This window comes from Lissotriton helveticus, chromosome 7 (genome assembly GCF_964261635.1).
Source record: "Lissotriton helveticus chromosome 7, aLisHel1.1, whole genome shotgun sequence".
Classification (NCBI taxonomy): Eukaryota; Metazoa; Chordata; class Amphibia; order Caudata; family Salamandridae; genus Lissotriton; species Lissotriton helveticus.
In genome coordinates, this window is record NC_136068.1 from 1,717,805,969 (window position 1) to 1,717,825,336 (window position 19,368).

Genomic DNA, 19,368 nt, shown 5'->3' on the forward strand with positions numbered 1-19,368 from the left:
GATGGATGGGTGGATGGCTGAATGGGTGAGTGGATGGATGGATGTTTGGGTGGGTGGATGATGGATGGATGGTTGGGTGGATGGATGGGTGAATGGATGGGTGGGTGATGGGTTGGTGAGAGGATGGATGGGTGAGTGGTTGGATGGATGGATGGATGGATGGACGTGTGGCAGAGGGGCGCATGTGAATGTACTAGAGGTGCTCAGCTGACAGAGTATAAGTTGTATTGATAGAGAGGTGGATAGTTGAAGGCAAGGAAAAAACTTGAAAGTATAGGAGCGAAGGCGGAATAACTAGGGAATCAAGTGTGAAAGAAGTCGAGCAATAATAAAATGTGGAGAAAAATGACATAATGAATCGATGGACAAATGAATGAACAGATCATTTATTTATCATTTCGTTTTAGCGTTTAATGAAGTGTAAAATAAGCCCAACGGCATCGGAGCACTTTGCAAGCAACAGACATGGCATTATAAAGCTGAGACAAAGCAATAAAATGGTATACAATATAAAAACCAAATTACCTAAATAAAACAAGTGAAAAACAAATAGTTCGGCCAGAAATTTGAAGCAAAGAAAATAACATTTTGCAACCAATAGTGAACAAAATAAACAACAAAAATGGCTTTCAATTTTCGGAGAATGTTCGGCTGCTGAGAGGGGGTGGGGAAGGGATTGAGAAGAGTGGGAGGGAGACGAAACGAATGGGAAGTAAAGATGGACGGGAGGGCAGAAATAAGGAGAGAGATGATGAGCAGGAGACGACGAAAGGGGGATAAGGGATGAGGCTATAGGCGAGATTGGAAACTAAGGAACAAGAGTTTTAATGAGGGTAACAGGAAGAGGTGAGGGAAGAAAGGCGGGAAAGATGGGTCACAAAACGGAAGAGAAAGAAAGGTGGTAGAGAAAGGAAGAAAGGGCTGGAGAGAAAAATATGAAGAGGTAGGGAAGATAACACGAGCAGGAAAGAGAATAGTAAAGCATAGAGGGCAGAACTGAGGGAAGAAGAAAGGGGAGAAACGAAAAACGAGGAACGAGGAGGTAAGAAAGGGACGGTAGAGGGCGATGGCAGAGGGGGGAGAAGAGATGTTGAAGAACTAGGGAAGAAAAGGAGGAAGTTAAAAATCAACCAGTTTGTTATCTCAGGGTATGGTGTCATGTTTTAATGCGCCTTTGTTAGAGGCTGATGCAGAATGCAATGCTATGGTATTGGCACTTTACAGAGCAGTCGTAGCGCTAGGCTCCTGCTGAGGCCAGTGATGCTGGAAGGATGCTGAGGAGGCCGCCTCATCCGTTTGGTAGATAAGATGCGGTAAAGGGCCATATCGCTGCCAAATAATTCTCTGTCAAGTGTGGCACCGTTAGCAGCGTTGGCCTTTTAATCAGCAACCCTTTGGGTAACTCGGACTTGTAGTTAATACTTGAGAACTACATGTCCCAGCATGCAGCCGTAGTGCTGCCCAAGGATCCTGTAGGAAGTACCTCAAGTCCATGTACAGTGCAGTATACAAGGGGGTAATCTCTGAGGCAGATAACGCACCCTGCTTCCTTCTTGCCCTCACCCCTTGACCAGCACATAGATGGCCTCAGAAAAGTGGGTTGGGCCCTTTGGTACATGCCAGTGGCAGTCTTTGGGTCACTGGGATGAAGGAACAGAGCAGGCAGATGAGTAGGTGGTTCTGGTGGGTACCGCTTTGGGGCTCCGGGGCCTTACTCTAGCTCATGGGTTGGGACCCAGGGAGTTAGAATGAAAACCCACACTCCAGGTCATTACTGACACTGTTCCCTGGCCCTGAACTTTACACCTACAACCCACTGTTTTCAGCTGTGTTGTCTAAATATTTCAATGGAAACAAATGAAGACTACATCACCCAGGATGCATTACGATAGCACATGAAAGCGAATGGTTGACACTTAGGGCCTGATTGCGACTACGACGGTCCTATGGACTGTCATAGCTGCCGTGGCAGTGCAGGGACCGCCGCACAAGCGGTCTGACTGCCCTATTACAACTTTGGCAGTTGAACTGAGATCCGAGATCCCTGGGGGTGGTGCGGCTGTCCTGAGGCTGCAATATGCTTGGTAGGACCGCCGTAGTTCCGCCAAGCAAATTACGAGTTTCCTCTCCGCAACGGTTTTAATGACGATTCCTACTCAATTAAAACCATGACAGAGAGGAAACAAAGTGGGCCCTACAGGGCCCCCTGTTGCCTCAGGGCCATGAGGTGCATGCAGGGGGCCACATGTTTTTCCCCCTGTGTGCATGCACCCCTATACCAGCACAGCATGGACAGTCCATGCCATGTAGGTACTGCCTTTGATGTTCGCATTGCAGGCCTATTTCATAGGCACCGCCGTGGGACCACTAAAGAACCAGTCGCTATTGACTGAATAAGTCGTAATCTGGCGGGTGGTGCACACACGGTTTTGGTGGTGTGCGAGAAGGGGAACATTCTTTACAACGAAACTTTAACAAAGTGGTACCATTACAACGCAGGTTTTACAATGAAAGTCGTTAGAACGACTTTCGTTGGAGGGCGCTGTAGGATAGGGAATAGTTTAATTTACTATCCAACACCTTCCCTACTATCCACGGGGACTGGAGTTGGAATAGTAAATTAAACTATTCACTATCCACTATCCAGTAAAGTGCCAACGCAAGTCGTTGTAACGACTTGCGTTGTAAAACCTGCGTTGTAACGGTACTCGTGGTAATACCACGCGTTGTACCGTCATACATCCGTGCAAGAAGGGTAGCAGCATGACGATTCAGCTCCTACACCTCCAAACTTGCAATTGAGCCCTAAGTGACGAAATCTGGTGTTAGCCTCACTTCCCAAGACCCTGGCAGAGAGGTTCTTTTTTCATTTCCTCCTGTGCTACAGTGGCTGCCAAGTGATTCTTTTGCGCTCTCTTTGCTGGCGGGAGGTGGTTTCCCTTGCCCATGACCCTGATAGGTTGTTTGCCCTGGCTATACCTAGATCTGCTGTTCTGCTTGCCTAGAGTCGTTTCAGAGAAAGCAACGTGTCTCATTAAGGCAAGGTTTAAAAACGTAGGTATGTGTAATTGATGCTAGGAAGTAATCCAGGAGCTAGGCACATGTAGTTGACTAAGAAGCAATTTGGCTATTGGTTGCAAGACATGTATGGGGTGACCACATTGACTCTTTGCCACTGGGACACCACTTTTCTGTTTCAGGACTTTGCTTTCAAATATCGCTGTAATCAGGTGCGTTGGTCCATTTGGCTCAATTAAAATGTACCACAACTACAACTCCCAGAATGCACTAATATGTAAAAGCAAAGACCAGGAATGGAAACTTGGTGTTCCTGGTGACATAGAACCATCAAGGCCCCCTAGTAATGGGATCATGCGATGAGTGTCGCCGCTGGTCTGCCGACAAGGACACCGTAGAGGCCGTCTGCAGTGATTTAAAGAGGGCAGAGACAGTGCCAGGACTCTCAGATTTGGAAAAAGAGAATGATCTGAGGGAAGAGAGAGAGAGGCTCTGGGCTCAGAGGCGTTTTTTTCCACGAAATGGTCTTTGACAACCCAACTCTTTTTGGGTCAGCCCCAGGAGGGATCGGCCCTTCACGGACTTAGGGGTGGCACAGGTGATGTAGACGCTGTCCGACACCTTGTTCTCCACTTTGCGGAGCCAGCGCTGGAAGGGAAGTAGTTCACAGGTGCAGTGCCAGGGGTTGTTGTCCACGTATAGCTCCTGCAGGGAGCCTTCTAAGGGCAGCAGATGCTCCACCTTCAGGGTTGTCAGTTTATTGTAGGTCAGGTCGAGCACAATCAGACTCGTCATGTTGGTGAATGTCTCGATGTCAATGCTTTTAATCTGATTGGCGAAGAGATAGAGAACTGATAGGCCATCCAGGCCTTGGAAACTTGTCTTGGTGAGTTCGCTAATGTTGTGATGAGCAAGGCAAACAGAAAAGATATCAGGTGGGAATCCTGGAAGAGAAACAGAGGTCAAGTCAAATGTGCAATAATAACAAAAAGACACATGTGACTGCCTCAGCAGTCTGCAGCTGGAACCGAAAGTAACAGCCAAACCAGAGCAACACCCACCAATCTCAGTTCTGGTCCACACTTCCTCTCATGAACAAAATGTGCTGGAGAAAATCACATAAGTTGCCTGTGTGGGAGTCGTTCTCCTCTATATTAAATGCTTTATCACTAAGGCTCCCGGTTTTATGGTATTTACTTTTTTGACATTTCCGTCTGTATTTACCCATTTTTATTTTTTGCCAATTTTATCTGTATTTATCCACATTTATTTTGGGTTTTGTGGAGACTGAGGTTGGAATTAGTATATTTCTGTATTTATTTAACAGGTACATATAAACTGCAGCTTGAATGCCTACAAGGTTCAATACAGCAAACACCCACAGAAGATAAATCAATTCACTTATAAGAAAATATGCAAATTTCCGTATTATGCTTGTCCATATCTACTGCTGTTAAAGCCTCTTTACTAAAAGTCCTTTCTGTTTTTTAGCCCCTTTTCCTATCAATCCACACTGTTATTGGACTGGCAGTCATGGCAGACAGTATTTAGAATTACTCAAAAAGCAACCCAATTTTCGTTTTAATTCACATTTAAAAATAAATACAGAATTTTTTTTTCCGTCTGTATTTATCTGTAGAAATCAGTAAAAATGGAAAACAGGGAGCCTTAATTATAACCTGAGTTTACGATAACTTAGATTGTGTTTACACTGTTCTACATCTTGTACCAACATCACAAAATATAATATGATGACTATTGCTGGTCTTTGTGTTCTAAATGAAGCATTCCTAGGATCCACACTAATAGTGTTCCCAGAGACTTTCTCTCACCATACCTAATCAAGGACAATTTAAAGCTCCTAGGCTACCGCCATACAATGTGTCAATTGAATTGGTCGAATAAACTTTGGGAATGACTAAAATCCAATGTGTTATCATGAAAGAATCTTCAAATGTATTCTGTAGTAAACAAATTCGTTTTGTCATTCCCCATTGGTGCATGTCCTGAGAATCATGTACTCGTGTAGAATGTATGAATGTCTTTGTCTTAAGTCCTATCAAAGGACATGTGGGTTTCTGTATTAAAGAAGACCCTTTCGCCACCTTTAGAAGGCAAATCTTTGTCAGATTTCACTTCGGACTGTATTGAGCTGTTTTTACTCATGATTTGTATGCTTTCCTGCTAAATTCACACAGAGCACGTTTTATGTACTCTACCTATTCATTCTGCATATAAAGCTTTGAAATGACAACCATTGACTGTCATTCTTAAATGAATGATTCAGCATCTACTATTGAACGGAAGCAGTGAAGGCTCCAGTTAGGAAGCACCCTAGTCCGTTTTGGGACTATTCCGCGCCCAGCCCTAAAACTTTAGGATAAGTTTGCGCACTGACACCTGTCAGATATGTGGTCCAGTGCTCCTTTCTCAGTGCTACCATCCTGTGATTTTTTTTTTACCCTGGAACAAACTCCGAATAAACCCATAAAAAAAAAAAAACACTGTATACACAGTCCAACTTTAAGCTCATGGTGTGTAAAATTTGCTAAGTTTACATTTACATCAAATCATGAAGCCAAATGCCTTTTGACCTCCATAAAAATCTGAAATAGGCAGTTAATCCACTGAGGCAGATGACCATCATTACATCCTTGCGCAGTGGGAGGCGACCCTTTGTTGGTGGCAAGGCTGGCTCTGAACACATGGGGTACCACTGTTTTCTTCTACTCCTATTGGTCATTGCTCTGCTGAGCCCTTTTTGCGAGATAAGATATATAGATGTATTTGGAACCTCAGCATGCTTCTGATCTGTCTGAGAAGATGTCCATGAGACCCTTATTTATCTCCTCTGACCTCTCCTCCCTGTGTTCCTCCATTGCGAACTGATTGCTATGGCTCCTTCTGGGGACTATCCCATCCATCACACCCTGCTTTATGGAGAAGTTGGATTTTAGATGTCTGCCTCTAGAAACAAACAGGTAAAATACCTTCTAGCTGGCCAGTTACGTTAGAAACAAGTTCCCTAGCTGCCAAGCTCAGGGCAAAGTTCACCAGCCGGTTTAAATACCTGATTGGTGTGGAAAACTAGTTTGTGAACTGAACATCATCTGCGCCATCTTGTCCCCTTCCAGATTCGCGCACACTTGCAGCGGCAGCCAATTATTTGAAAGCCATGGTCTCTCTGTCCACTGCCAATAGCCAGCGCGCCTCTCTCCCTCACTCCCCGGCCTCGTAAGCATCCCCCGCGCCCCGATAGCCCCCGGTCTCTCCTGCCTGGGCCATAAACGTACTTCCAGCGCGGCCCTGCCTCCGAGCCACATCCCATGCTGAACCCCCCCTCACTCTTTCATCTCATTCATAGAACAGGTCTTCTTGATAACCTCTTCCTCCCTACCCGATTGTCCGGACTGATCCCAGGCCACCACCTAGCCCAACAGATGCAGTTTATTGCCCCTTACAATAGGACCTCGCCTCACATCAAAGGAGCGGGGATTAATCAATGCCTTCACACCCCTAGATCCGACCAATCGCCCGCATTCCCGTTCCCAGCGGAATATCCAGCTGCGCGATAGCCATCATGCTGAGATCGGGGTGTGAACTCTACTGTAGATGTGTGTGGGAACGGGCCTGAACCGGGGATTCCGAGGATGTCTTTCTGTACTACAAAGAAATGTTACGGATGCAATGTATGCAATAAAACCATAAAACTGTGTATAAGAGGCCAGGCCTCAGAGATGCGGTTAGAGCACCTCGAAACGATACCTCGTTGTCCGATCTGATGTGTTCTGCTCCGTCGGAAATAAACTCCTGTTTCCTGCCTTCCAGTCTCCAGCACCTGCCTCTTTATTTGGTAACCGTGAGTTGGGTGAGAAGCGGCTAACGCCGGGCAAACCTTGAAAAGGGGTAATCGACCTGATCTGCCTGACCCCTTTTTCTACAATTGGCGTCCCAAACGTGGGGCCCATCAGCAACACGTGGATCCAGTGGGAGAGGTCCTGACGACGGAGTGAACGACTGCAACGATCGGGAAGTGCACCTGCCCGATAGACCCTCGTCTGGCAGCCGATCATCCGAACTTCACTGGTTCCGAGCAGACCTCTCTCGAGTGATCTACGGTCCTGACTGGGAACCATCAGGAGTGCCGCGACAGAAGATAGAGGACGATCGGGCGCTGGAATCGGAAGACAGGAAACTGTCCATGCGGTCCGGGTAAGGTCGTGTAACACGACAAACTGTGAAATATTTGATTGATTGATTGGAAAATACTAGTATTACTCTCCGAATTGTTGGTTCTCTTGGAGATTCTCTGTCTGCAAACGGGGAGGAATAGAAAGTATTCTCTCTTCCTTTGCAGGTAGTGAAGGGTAGGTAACGCAGGCCTTTGCCCCCGTTGTAATCCGTCATGCCTATCTTTCTCCCCCACTGATTGATTGTTTGCCCGAACATTGTTTGTTCGAGGATTGCTTTCTCGAGAATTATCTGTCTACAAACAGGGAAGGATAAAAGTATTCTGTCCTCCTTTGCAGATAGTGAAGAATAGGTAACGCAGGCTTTTGCCCCCGTTGTAACCCGTTGTGCCTATTTCTTTCTCGCCACTGATTGTTTGATTGAACGGACATTGATTGTTCGATATTGGTTCTTTGGAGGTATTCTCTGATTACAAATAACGTGGAATAGAGATATTCTGTCTAGTCTTTGTAAGCAGTGAAAGGGTAGGTAGCGCAGGCTTTTGCCCCCGTTGTAACCCGTCGCGCCTATTTTATTCCTCATTTGATTGATTGATTGTTTGTCCGAACATTGACTGTTTGGAATCGGTTCTCTCTTTGGGTATTCCCTATTTGCGAATACTGTAGAATAGAAATATTCTGTCTAGTCTTCGCAAAGTAGTGAAGGATAGGTAGTGCAGACTTTTGTCCCCATTGTAACCCGTCATGCCTATCTTCTCCCCATTGTTCAGTAGTTGGTTCAGCCCGGACCGCTTATTAGAGGTGGATCATCCGGCTCCTCTGGAGGGCACCCCTAATAAGGATATGTTTTTAAAGTATGGACTAGTCGCCGTAGCTTATAGTAAGTTATGGCATAAATATACTAAAAAGGATCAGGAAAGTCAGTGGCCACTGATAGGATCCTTCGATGACACAAAAATAAGCGTGCTGGAAACAGCTCTTTGTAACAATAAAACAACGCCCACTATGCTTGATAGTTTCGGCATGTGGCGCAAAGAAGCAGAGCAACGAAAGAAAAGAGAAGAAGCAAGAATAGGAAAAGAGTTACGAAAGGCAGCCCACCTGACCGCTAAGAAACTAGAAGAAGAAATAAAAGAAAAAGAGGAGGCCCGACAAAAGCAGGAATCTGAGTCGGCAGGCCAATGCCCTGTTAGGACCCCCTCTACGCTCTACCCTGAGCTGCCCTCCAAACAACGGGCGAACGATGAGTTACTGCTAGGTCCTCCGATCATCTACATGCCCCCCCATATGCCCCCTCCCAACCTCTAGTACAGCACCTGCCAGCTCCGAGTGCAAATGAGAATGACCTTGGAGCTAGTACCCCAGCCCTCACAGCCTCCGCACCGGCCGCATTAATAACGACATCAGATGAACTCGAGACTAGCAAGCAGCCACCAGCCAGACTGAATAGATTGAGCAAAGATGAGCGGGATGGAATTGACAAGATAGTAAAGACACTGGTAGAACGGAAGGAGAGCGAAGAATACACGATAGATATGCACAATTCACATGCCAGTAGCCACCGACGGCATTTAATTTTACGGTTTAGCTACCACACCCTGAACGCATATGAGGATAGGTATCAGAATCAGGGTCCTGCTAAACTGACAGCTTTATATAGAAAAGTCAATGTTGGAGACGAGGCTGAGCACGACGTGACGGACCTCTTCATGCAAACGCTTGAGGTCTTCCGCCACCTCACGGAACAGAAACCAGAAGTTAAGATTACAGTCCCTGAAACGACTGGGTCCTCATCAGAAGTAGCCAACACTATGATGCCTATCAGAGAAGCCGCCCCCTACTGGGTTCCCCCGCGAGGTCAAGGAACAAACGACGATATCAACCACGCAGATGCGAAGGGGAGGGTTGTGTACAACTGGGTTTATCAACCATGGGATCGGCAATATATTTTAACTTTTAGGCAAACCCTGCCCGATTTAAGAAAGAACCCGACAGCATTTTATACCGAACTAGGTACAGCCTTGGGTTCAACAATAATGACTCTAGCGGACATTGACTTGTTTTTCGGGTTATGTCTGCCGGCTGACGTGTGGAAGCAAATCCGGAAAACCGACCACACAGATCTGTTCGGACATACCTGGAATCAACTCAGTGAACTAGATAGACAGCGAGAGCCCGGAAAGAAACCTGTAAAAGACATACTGGAACTCCCGGACAAAATAGTTCAGAAGCTAAAGACATTGATCCCAGAGAAGAAGGTAGACTGGTCGATAGTCACGGCTTGCCGTCAGAAACCCCAGGAAGACGTATCAGAATACTTCTCCCGATTTGAGACGGTGTTCTCCGACTACAGTGGCCAAGACATGACCACTGCAACCGGACAACACCTATTCGTGCAAAACTACGTAAAGGGTCTATCGCAAGAGGTCTCCCAAAAGTTACAGACGAGTGAGAGTAGTTGGGGGGCCTCCAAACCTGCAGCTATCCTTCAGATGGCTCAGTACTACGAACACCAAAAGAACGAGAACGATAGGGCGACTGAGAAAAAGAAAAAGGACTTGAAAGAACGAGTGATGATTGCTCAATTGCAAGGAGTGACGACAGGAAGGGAACAGTATAGAGGAAACTACCAGTCGAATGCCCCTAGAAATCCACCCCCTAGAGACCGCATGCCCACACCCGGCGCTCCACGAACAGACCTCGATGAGAACCAGTGTGCGTTTTGCAAAGGATTTGGCCATTGGAAGTCTCAATGTCCGGTTCTTCTGGAAATGATTAAAAATAAAGAGACGAGGGACATGACGAATGGCCCCAGGACAAGAGGGCAGGGACGAGGGCACACCCACGACACCAACAATGACAGACCTGGCAGACCGAACACGTTTGACCGTCCCCGGCAGAATCAGTGCCAACAGTCTGACTGCGACAATGCCCGCGACTTTGCATAGGACTGCCAAGGGCAAGGAAGGGATCCAGTCGAGCTCTATGTTGACCAGCAAGGTCCTTATGTCACCTCTAAGGTCCTAGGTACGAAGTCTCCATTCCTGGTAGACACTGGCGCGACACGTAGTGCGTTATCTAAACGACTGATTCCAAGGGCACCCTTGTCTGGCTCACACATAACATCAATAGGCTTTGATGGAACGCCCTCCACTAACCCCTTACCTGCACCGGTTTCCTTCGACTTGGACAGTAACCCCACTGACACGACGTTTCTGCTTTCCTCCAACACCCCCGATGCCATTATGGGACTTGACTTACTGAAGCATTTCCGAGCTACTATCAGGTGTTCACAGGACGGAGTTCGAGTCATTCTGTACGATAACCCGACTCTGCTCAGACCTCATCCCGCACGACACATGTTCTCCATCTCTGACGCTGACGCATCCTTACTTGACTCTCTACCTCTGTATCTGTGGGCTAAAACTGACGCTGACGTAGGACGAATGATGATCAACCCCGTGCACATAACTGTTCGCCAAGATGCGATACTCCCAAAACTCCCACAGTATCGGATATCGCCCGAAGGTGAGAAGGCATTGGTAATGATAATCCAGTCCCTGGTAGAGGCAGGAGTGGTAGAGGAAGTAGTCAGCAATATTTGCAACAGCCCTATCCTACCCATTGTGAAGAAGCAGGGCGAGGGAGATGAGAAAGCGTACCGCTTCATCATCGACCTTCGAGAGGTCAACAAGGTAGTTGTACCTCAGTACCCCGTAGTCTCAGATATCGCCACCATTCTGACCCTGATTCCTTCCACAGCCACCACCTTCACTGTAATAGACCTCAAGAACGCTTTCTTCTCCATCCCCATCCATCCAGACAGCCGCTACCTTTTCGGCTTCACGTTAAAATCCCGCTCATATAGATTTTGTAGAGCTCCCCAAGGTTACACAGAAAGTCCCAGCATCTATAGCCAGGCCCTCAAGAGGCAGCTGGACGCCGTTCAGCTACCGGAGGGAGTGGTGTTGATACAGTACGTCGATGACATCCTTTTGGCAGCCGACACCACTCCACTTGCAGTCACAGCCACCATCCAACTCTTGCACTTCCTTGCGGAAAATGGGCACAAGGTCTCCAAGAAGAAGTTGCAATTCTGCCAACCCCAGGTCACCTACCTAGGCCACCTCTTGTTCAAAGACGGGAGAAAGCTTACACCCGATCGAATTCAGGCCATTCTAGACACCCCTGTCCCAAAGACCCAGAAACAAGTCCGCTCCCTGGTAGGCCTCACCTCCTTCTGCCGGCAGTGGTTGCCAAATTTCAGTCTCATTGTAAAGCCACTACTTTCCCTACTAGCCAAAGATGTCCCCTTTCCACTCCCTTTGACCCCCGAATGCCAATCTTCCTTCAAAGAACTTCGAGACGCCCTTTGTTCTGCACCAGTCCTAGGAACCCCCGATTACACCAAACCCTTCTCTCTCTACACTCACGAAAGGGAGGGGTGCGCTTTGTCTGTCCTGACTCAAACTATTGGCCCCAAGCAACGACCATGTGCCTATTTCTCTGCCACCCTTGACCCCGTAGCGAGAGCCTTGCCTGCCTGCCTTCGAGCCGTAGCTGCCGCTGCTGTCTCTACCTGACAAAGTGAGGGGATCGTACTCTCGAATTCCCTCACGGTATTAGTGCCCCATGCTGTTGACACCCTCCTAAACCAGACTAAGACGCAACACCTGACTAGCGCACGACTGACAGGATACGAACTGACTCTGCTTGCACCCCACATCACGCTGAAAAGATGCACCACACTGAACCCAGCCACCTTGTTGCCTCTGCCCGAAAACGACCCAAATGTCCCCCCTATACATGACTGTGTGACCCTCACAGACGAACAGATTAGGAGTAGAGTTGACCTCCGAGACACCGCCTTCACAGACCCTGACGGAGAGCTATGGGTAGACGGCTCTTGCATAAAACTCCCCGACGGCACCACCTCAGGTGCCTATGCAGTTACCACAGCCCGAACTGTAGTTGAAACCGCCCGCATCACGCAACGATCCGCACAGGCGGCAGAACTGATTGCCCTCACACGAGCATGTATTATAGTGACAGGGACTGCGGCAAACATTTACACGGACAGCCAGTACGCCTTCGGAGTGGTTCACCATTTTGGACTCTTGTGGAGAGAAAGGGGATTCCTGACGTCCCACGGCACGCCCATCCTCCACGGAGATCTAGTCTCCGCCCTGATTGAAGCAGTTCTCCTCCCCAAGCGATTAGCTGTAATCAAGTGCCAGGCACACAGGAAGGTGACAGACTTAGTCGGACAGGGAAACGTGCTGGCCGACATCACTGCCCGAACCACAGCTGAGAATAGGACGACGACATGCATGTATGTGACCTGGTCACAAGCAGAAAAATGGACTGACGCTAGGGAAACGATTAGGGACATCCAGATGGCCAGCTCACCACACGAATTGACTGAATGGACACGGGTGGGATTGAAAGACGATGAAGGCTGCTGGCGGACAAAGGACACTAACAAATGGTTGCTACCCAATTCATACCTGATCCCCATACTGACTATGGCTCACTCCCCTGCACACATAGGATCTGCCCCCATGATCGAACTCATCTCCAAGGTCTGGCACAACGACAAAATCCCCGACTCAGCCAGACGCCTGGTCCAGCAATGCCTTATCTGCCTGCAACACAACCCTGGGAAAGGAACTGTGGTACCCCGGGGAGGGTTTGGGGTCCCCGACCATCCTTTTGAGGTCCTCCAGATGGACTACATCCAACTAGAAAGATGCCAAAGCCTGAAGTATGTATTAGTCATTGTGTGTGCCTTCAGCAAATGGGTAGAAGCCTATCCAACCCGTGATAACACTGCCATGACCACTGCCAAGGTACTACTGAAAGAGTTTTTCCCTCGCTACGGTCTTTGTCGAATTCTATGGAGCGACAACGGCCCCCACTTCATAGCTGAAGTTATCCAACTAATCTTGAAAGGGTTGGGTGTAAAACAGAGGTTTCATGCAGTCTTTCACCCCCAATCTGCTGGCTTAGTTGAGCGACACAACGCCACACTGAAACTAAAGCTGTCGAAGATAGTGGCCACCACAGGACTTAAATGGCCAGATGCCCTCCCACTGGCATTGCTATCGATGCGCTCCACTCCCACTAAGCACCATTTGACCTCTACGAGGTTGTATTTGGGCGACCGATGAATCTCTGGACTGCCCCTAAACCGACCTCCATTCACGACGTCCCGGACGTCCTACTGTCTGATTACTTGTGCAAATTGACTAAAACGTTGTCTGTCATTCATCAGCAGGTGCAGTAGGCCAGCCCCGATGCTTCCAGGGGTCCGGGTCACGATATCCAACCGGGGGATTATGTGCTGATCCGAAATTTCCAACGGGCAAAGAGTCTGGAACCCTGGTGGACGGGCCCCTGGCAAGTACTGATCACCACCCGGACGGCTCTTTGAGTGGAGGGGAAACGACACTGGCTGCACGCACACCACTGTAAGAAGGTCTCCTCGACCCTGGCCACGACAGAAAACGTCAGCACCCAAGAAGAACTGCTGAACAAAGACCGGCCATCACTGAACTGTTATCCTGATACCGAGGCACTCGAACTTGCAAAATTCTCTGATCCCACTGTGCCATCCAGGGAAGGGTATTTCCTGCGTCGAAAGGAGGGAGCTTCGGCTAAGTAGACCACAGACTAAGTTGAATCTCAGAATGGTAGCCTAAACACAACCAAGGGTTACCCGGAGAGAAGCTAAACGAAGTCTGCGGTTCTGCCCACTACCGAGCACCTCGAAGATGATGGAAGCGCCAGATAAGAAGATGATGGAAGCAACCGGAAATACCCACTACCGGAACCCTAAGACTGACAGTATACACAAATCGAAGACAATTGCCCTTTTCATTGTCCTCCTCTTTTGCCTCCTCCTCATGACTTCCTTCTGGATCGTGGAAGAGAGCACACCCGCTCATCATATATTGCTGACCACTGCACAGCCAACCACTATGAAAGAGCATCACCTGATCTCCCTTTCGCCTCAGCTCCGAGAAAGGCGTAAGGAGTTCTGGAACAATTCCTTCGTGCAACTGTTGCACCAACACAACCTTGCCGCCAACGCCACAAACTGCTGGATCTGCGGGTTGCTCCCGCATGCCACCGGACACTCCATCCCTTTCATCCCTTCCCCTTTCTCAGTTCACGGCTCCTGCCTTGCCTGGTTGATCCTCTTGCAAGAGAGCTACAAGGACAACGCCACTTCTGGTCAAACAGTATCACACTTCTACCATGGGTTCTGGCTGAACAAAACCGGAAGAACATCTGCTCCCTTTTGTCCTTGGACCTCTGGTTCCTCCTTCCATATGGACATCCCTGCCAAGGAACGAGTTGAAATGCAGGTGTTCCATAATCCAGCCAGACCCACCTTCTCCTACCTACGGAAACGAACTGCTGCCACTCTGACTGTGGCTCTGTCTGTTATCAATGTCACGGGCCTCGTGTGCCTCGAAGGCCTGGGAACACAGCTGGTGGGTCACAGTTCCTGCCACATCACCAGAACATTGGACTCAATTGATCCCCCCTCCTTTGTTGCTTCTCCGAATATGTACTTTGTTTGTGGCACCAAAGCTTACACTTGGCTTCCAAAAGGTTGGGGGCGTACTTGCTACATCGCCTTCATTCTCCCTCCAACGTACGTGGCCCCAGCAAACCATCACTGGCAGAAGCGCGCAAGAGACATTGAACAAGCCGACTCCACCGGAGCACAGTTCCTGGATGCAGTGAAGGGACTTGTTCCTCTGTGGGGCCCAATGGCAAACAGCCGCGCCATCCGACACCTGACCCAGGCAGTAGAAACGACCATGAACATCACGGCTGGCATCCTCACTAACAATACGGCCGAGCTTCAGGCAGTCCGCCTGGTGGCTCTTCAGAACCGCCTTGTTCTAGATGTGGTTCTAGCTGACCGTGGAGGAGCATGCCGCATCATCGGGTCCAGCTGCTGCACCTACGTGCCAGATAACTCGCCCTCAGTCTACAAAGCAATCGAGCACCTCCACAGACTTTCCTCAGAGGTTCACCAGGAGCAGGAAGGATGGTCACTTGGGAGCTGGTTCTGGGGTACTTTGAAGGACTGGGGATGGAGGTTGTTTACATTTATATTGATACCGGTCGTGGTACTGTGTGGGTGTTGCCTAGGTATTCAATGCTTGCCACCTTTGTGTTCACTCATTGCCAACTGCATGTGCCCTAAGACTTTGGACTTCGGAACTGAGCAAATGAGTCCCCTCTATGAGGTAGAAATACGTGGCCTTATGGGGATAGATCCGAATTGACAAGTTGGCGAGACATGATAAAAGGGAGGACTGTGGAAAACTAGTTTGTGAACTGAACATCATCTGCGCCATCTTGTCCCCTTCCAGATTCGCGCACACTTGCAGCGGCAGCCAATTATTTGAAAGCCATGGTCTCTCTGTCCACTGCCAATAGCCAGCGCGCCTCTCCCCCTCACTCCCCGGCCTCGCAAGCATCCCGCGTGCCCCGATAGCCCCCGGTCTCTCCTGCCTGGGCCATAAACGTACTTCCAGCGCGGCCCTGCCTCCGAGCCACATCCCATGCTGAACCCCCCCTCACTCTTTCATCTCATTCATAGAACAGGTCTTCTTGATAACCTCTTCCTCCCTACCCGATTGTCCGGGCTGATCCCAGGCCACCACCTAGCCCAACAGATGCAGTTTATTGCCCCTTACAATAGGACCTCGCCTCACATCAAAGGAGCGGGGATTAATCAATGCATTCACACCCCTAGATCCGACCGATCGCCCGCATTCCCGTTCCCAGCGGAATATCCAGCTGCGCGATAGCCATCATGCTGAGATCGGGGTGGGAACTCTACTGTAGATGTGTGTGGGAATGGGCCTGAACCGGGGATTCCGAGGATGTCTTTCTGTACTACAAAGAAATGTTACGGATGCAATGTATGCAATAAAACCATAAAACTGTGTATAAGAGGCCAGGCCTCAGAGATGCGGTTAGAGCACCTCGAAACGATACCTCGTTGTCCGATCTGATGTGTTCTGCTCCGTCGGAAATAAACTCCTGTTTCCTGCCTTCCAGTCTCCAGCGCCTGCCTCTTTATTTGGTAACCGTGAGTTGGGTGAGAAGCGGCTAACGCCGGGCAAACCTTGAAAAGGGGTAATCGACCTGATCTGCCTGACCCCTTTTTCTACATTGGGACTCCCCCCACCCCTGACTGGAAAGTTTTCAGTTAGCAAGTTTATACTGTAGTGTTAGGCCTAATACAAGCCAATGTTGACAATCCCTACTTGACCTGAGCAACAGGTATGGATGGCCCACAGAATGTAGGAGAGTCTCTGCAGTCAGTTCCACTCTGAGCTGAAGCCAAGCTGGGGCAAGCACTACTGGAGAGTGGATGAATTAGAATGCAACCGGCTGTACCCAGGTGCATGTCTGTAAATGCCCAATGCCCTGATGGCATGCGAACAACATAACTGCAGATTCTTTTGAATCTCTTTTCGTAAACAAGAATGACTTTCACCAGGCTGACAAAATCAATCTAGTTAATACCCTTCTTGGTGAAAAATATAATCCTCAGGTTATAATTTCTTTTTTTAAAGCGGATTCTCCTCTCGTCCCACTGCAGCTTTAATATTTTTATTTATTCAACTTAAGAAGAGGGGGTATATTTCCTTAAACACCCCTGACCCTTTCCCTCTTCCCCATGTCTTTTCACATTTCGAAGCACCTCCCTATAGACACCCCCACCACCCAGGTTGCTGCTGACTTTCTTGTTTTTAGGTCTCGCCTGGCGTTAGCAGCGCGCATGCTTTGCTCTCGCCATGTGACGGCTTCTTGGAATCAATACGATTCCAGAAGCTCGCTTTCTGCTCCGCCTGTGTTTTGCATTGGTGCGCGTCATTTTGCATCACCAATTATGCAAAACCAGGTGTTACGATTGTCCAGGAGGGTTTTATTCCCTCCTGGTTACCACCCTGTCCACTTTTGGCCCCGCCCACCGGGATTGGATCTTTTACTTGCAGGGGGAGACAGTGTCTCTTAATTAGCCGCTAAGCACTTTTTTTTTTCAATGTGAGCCAATCTCACTGCAGGCACAACATGTTTTTTGTTATTAACGGAGCATTGTGCTTTAATGTGCTTTACATTTTAAATGCAGTACTGGGCTGTACAGAGCCCTCATTGCTGTGTGTGCCCTACATGAACGGATATTTGTTTATTGTGTAGTGTGCAGTACTGGGCTGTACAGAGCCCTCATTGCTGTGCGTGCGCTACATGAACAAATATAATAGGCTCTTGCTCTACAAGGTCTGCTGGCTGTTTGTTTAGCAAATTCATAATGCGCAAACTGAACTCAAGAGTAGTAGAGACCTTTACAAGACACCCAGTTACATTACATGAGCCACTCTCACTGCAGGCACAACATGTTTTTTTAAATTAACGGAGCATTGCGCTTTAATGCACTTTAAATTTTAACGGATATAATAGGCTCTTGCTCTACAAGGTCTGCTGACTGTTTGTTTAGCAAATTCACCACCACCACCAGGTACACCACAACGTTCACCACCACCACCATGTCCACCACCACATCCAACACGTCCACCAACACCATGTCCACCACCACCACCAAATCAACCACCACCATGTCCACCACCACCACACACACCACCACGTTCACACACCACCAAATTCACCACCACCACATCCACCACCATGTGCACCACCACCACCATGTCCACAACCACCACCATGTCCACCACTACCACCACGTCCACCACCACCACGTCCACCACCACCACATCCACCACCACATCCACCACCACATCCACCACCAACACGTCCACCACCACGACGTCCACCACCAACACGTCCACCACCACATCCACCACCACCGCCATGTCCACCTCCCCCACTATGTCCACCACTATGTCCACCACCACGTCCACCACCACCACCACCATGTCCCCCACACCACATCCACCACCACCACCACATCCACCACCACCACCACACCCACCACCATGTCCACCACCACCACATCTATCACCACCATGTCCACCACCACAACCAAGTCCACCACCACCACCACCACGTCCACCACCACGTCCACCACCACCACGTCGACCACCACGTCCACCACCACCACGTCCACCACCACATCCACCAACACCACCACCACCACCACCTGTGACGGGTAAAGTGTCCCTGGAGGGCAGGGGTAATAGGAGTGTCAACCCCGGCTGTACATGGGACATTTAAGGATGCATTGGGGGCGAGAAGATGGGAATAGGGGCTAGAAGTATTACGCCAGACCCAAGATACATTTTGAAGAGGCACAATGTCACAGGGGCTCCTATAGAAGCACTCGCAGCATCTCTACCTCACAGTGACATACCTGCACGAGCCACTCACTCAAAACAAGCATTGGCATAGCCAATAGGTCTCGCCTTTGGGACCTTATAAGTGTTTAGCCACTTGATGTTGTTGCACCTAGTATATTGTGCTGGATAACTAAACACTTATTAGGTCCCAAAGGCGATACCTATTGGCTATGCCAATGCTTGTTTGGGTCCCTTAGCAATTTCTTCGCCTAACCAATCCAAACAAATCTGTCCTACATCTTCAGTTCTTAACTGTCTCACTCGTCTCTTCTTTTTTCACTATGTTGCCCTTCTTTTCTTCATCACTACTGGGTCACAAAAAACATCAAACAAGCATTTGCAATGCAATAGGTCTTGCATTTGTAAAGTTAGAGCTATTGGTGTTATAAATTACAGTTTTGTTTATGTTTTTTATTTGCAATGGAAAGTTAGTACATGCTATAAAGTATGGAAGCGTTTGTGTAAGCACAGACGGAGTGAAATCGTATGTAGGACAGTTGTGGGAAAGAAGGGAAGTGGCGTGGTGATTTAGTGGAGGAAGGGAATAACCCATGAAGGTGGACGCCATGCTGCAACTTAAAGCGTGGCATCCATTCATATTTAAGTTTTTGTCGGGCGGGATGGGGTTCGGGGCTGTGACACGAGAGAAGAGGAATGAAAAGCGAGCACCTTGCTGAAACATAAGGCGCTGAGCCCGTGCTGTTAATATGAAAGCAGGTGCCATGCTGAAGCCTAAATCGCGGTGCCAAGTTAAAGCCCACTTACTGCTTCCC

The 19,368-nt window shown here is 48.7% G+C and overlaps 1 protein-coding gene across 1 annotated transcript in view; it reads right to left on the reverse strand.

The window, feature by feature from the left end:
• Positions 1-385: 385 nt before the first annotated feature.
• The window catches only part of LOC144770694 (leucine-rich repeat-containing protein Bf66946-like), a 130,879-nt gene continuing 111,896 nt past the window's right edge, over positions 386-19,368 (reverse strand). Inside the window, exon 3 of the mRNA XM_078655418.1 lies at positions 386-3,962. Within this exon, the coding sequence (XP_078511544.1) occupies positions 3,517-3,962 (446 nt within the window). The 3' untranslated portion in view covers positions 386-3,516. The remainder of the gene's footprint in view (positions 3,963-19,368) is intronic.